The sequence below is a fragment of the Fukomys damarensis genome, unplaced genomic scaffold (genome assembly GCF_012274545.1).
Source record: "Fukomys damarensis isolate Sample0158 unplaced genomic scaffold, DMR_v1.0_HiC HiC_scaffold_36, whole genome shotgun sequence".
In the NCBI taxonomy this organism is placed as follows: Eukaryota; Metazoa; Chordata; class Mammalia; order Rodentia; family Bathyergidae; genus Fukomys; species Fukomys damarensis.
The window spans coordinates 48,920,128-48,922,174 of NW_022900948.1; the positions used below are offsets into that span (position 1 = coordinate 48,920,128).

General features: G+C 65.7%; 1 protein-coding gene across 1 annotated transcript in view; it reads left to right on the plus strand.

The window, feature by feature from the left end:
- The first annotated feature begins 1,306 nt into the window (after positions 1 to 1,306).
- Phpt1 (phosphohistidine phosphatase 1) overlaps positions 1,307 to 2,047 on the plus strand; it is a 2,207-nt gene continuing 1,466 nt past the window's right edge. The window contains exon 1 of the mRNA XM_010608962.1: positions 1,307 to 1,542. Coding sequence (XP_010607264.1) covers positions 1,307 to 1,542 — 236 coding nt within the window. The remainder of the gene's footprint in view (positions 1,543 to 2,047) is intronic.

Here is a 2,047-nt window from a genome sequence, read left to right on the forward strand (position 1 = left end):
TTCATCCACATCCAGCGCGAGCTACGGCTGCGCGGCGTCTTCCTGCGCCACGAGTTCCCGCGCGTCTATGAGCAGCTGTGCGAGTTTGTCGAGGCCAACCGGCGCTTCACGCCCACCACCATCTACCCCACGGACCGGCGCACCGGCCGCCCTTTCATGTGCATGATCATGGCCGCCTCTGAGCCGCGAGCGCTCGACTGGGTGGCCAGTGCCAACCTGCTGGACGACATCATGTGAGCCGCAGGCCCCAGGCAGGCTCGCTCCAACCTTGCCCTTGCTTCTCCTTCGACCACCCACCCCACCCCGCATTCCAAACCCCACCCGTCCCGCACCTCTGGCTCCGCCAGGTCCCCAGTCCCCTTCCCCTCCCCGACCCCTCCCAGCACATCCCCACCACCCCTCTCCCGAGGCCTTTCTCCCAGGCCCGCCGGCCCCGCCTCCTGGAGACTCTCCGCCTCCAGTCTCCCTCTTGTCCCCAGAGGCCGGTCCTCGCCCTCGGTGCTCCCCGCTGGGAGGTGGGGTGGGCCTGAGGACCGCCGGGCTCTGCCTTCACGCGGAGGGTCACCGCCAAGACCCTAGCGCAAATTCGATTCCCGTCTGTTGCGTCGCAGGACGCCGCCATTGCCTCCGAAACCTGGGATCCTCCAGCCCCAGGTGGAGGAACCCGTGCTGACCAAAGCCTAGCGTCACTTTAAGCACGTTTGAGCGTGCTGTCGGGGTGCGTCCTGCTCCGAGGCCTTCCTCCCGGAAAGCAGAGAGCGATCTGGGTAGCCTGTTTACTCCAAGTGCCCAGAGAGAATCCGCCGCAGGGTGACTGGGACACTCGAAGGTCTCTAGCTACACGGGGGCCCGGCAGGGGAAGCAGGGCTCATGGATTGGGGATGCGGACCAGAGCCAAGCTCCATATGGGTGAGGGCATGAGCACCTACCCACCCCCACCAAGGCGGCCCTCGGCGAATGCCAGGGCTAAATAGGACCCTGTGCCCACGCAGGCCCACTTTTCCGAGGGGCCTAGAAGCCTTGCGGAGGGACCCACGCGGGTGAAGCACAGAGGTCCTTCAGGCAGCGGAATGCCCCGCTGGCCAAGGACGACCCAGGAGCGGGAGTGGGAGCAACAGGCGGGCAGGTGCCAGCTGCTCGGGGGCCCAGGGCCACCCGGAGCATGTGAGCTGCCCGCCATAGCCTTCGCTGAGCCCCAGCCTCCGAGATCTCGCTGTAGCTGCGCCCTGGTTGCGAGGTGAGGAGTGAGGCTGCTGAGCTGTTGCGAGCGCACGCTGAGGGGAAGTGTGTCCACCTCCGGGGACCCATGGAGGACCCGCGACGGGGAGAGGGGCGAGGCCAGGCGCTGCGGAAGGGTTCCCCGGAAGCCCCAGCCACTTTCGACCCCGAGGAGAGGCATCGAGTGGAGAAGCTGTGGTCCTGCTCCGTCTTGCTCCACCTGCACCCACCCGACCCCGCGAGTTTGCACACGCAGCGGCACTCCGCTTGCGGCCCTCGCTGCGCGCCCCGAGCACCGACCTTCAGCTCTAGGCCGCCCCTGAGGTCCGGCAGGATCGCCTGGGACCGAGGTCACTGCCTGGGCGCGAGCACTTTCCAAAATAGTAAAATAGAACTTGAATGTAACAGTGTTTGTCTCTTTGTTAGGGGATCGGGGATCAGGGACGGAGACCTCGGACGGGGATAGGGAGGAAGGCTCGGGGTCATAGGGGACGGAGGCTTGGGGCTCTGCTGTCATGGAGATGGGAGACAGAGGTCCTGGGACGGGGGTGGTGTCGGTGATCGAGGCCTCGGACGGGCCCCTTAGGACCTCCTCCCCTGTGCCTATCGCGGGCCTCCTGAGCGCCCGTTCCAGCCGTGCCACTCAACCACAGAGGAAAGGAACTTTTCAGTAGGAGGAGTTTAATCACCTCCCCACCCCAGTCCACGGTCCCTTTAAGTAGAAGGGAGTAGCCCCAAAGCTTCAAGGAACTGGATTACGATTGGCCAGGCCGCGTCTCGAGAGGGCGATGCGATTGGCGAAGGCTCCGGGCCTCGGCAGCATCGGCTC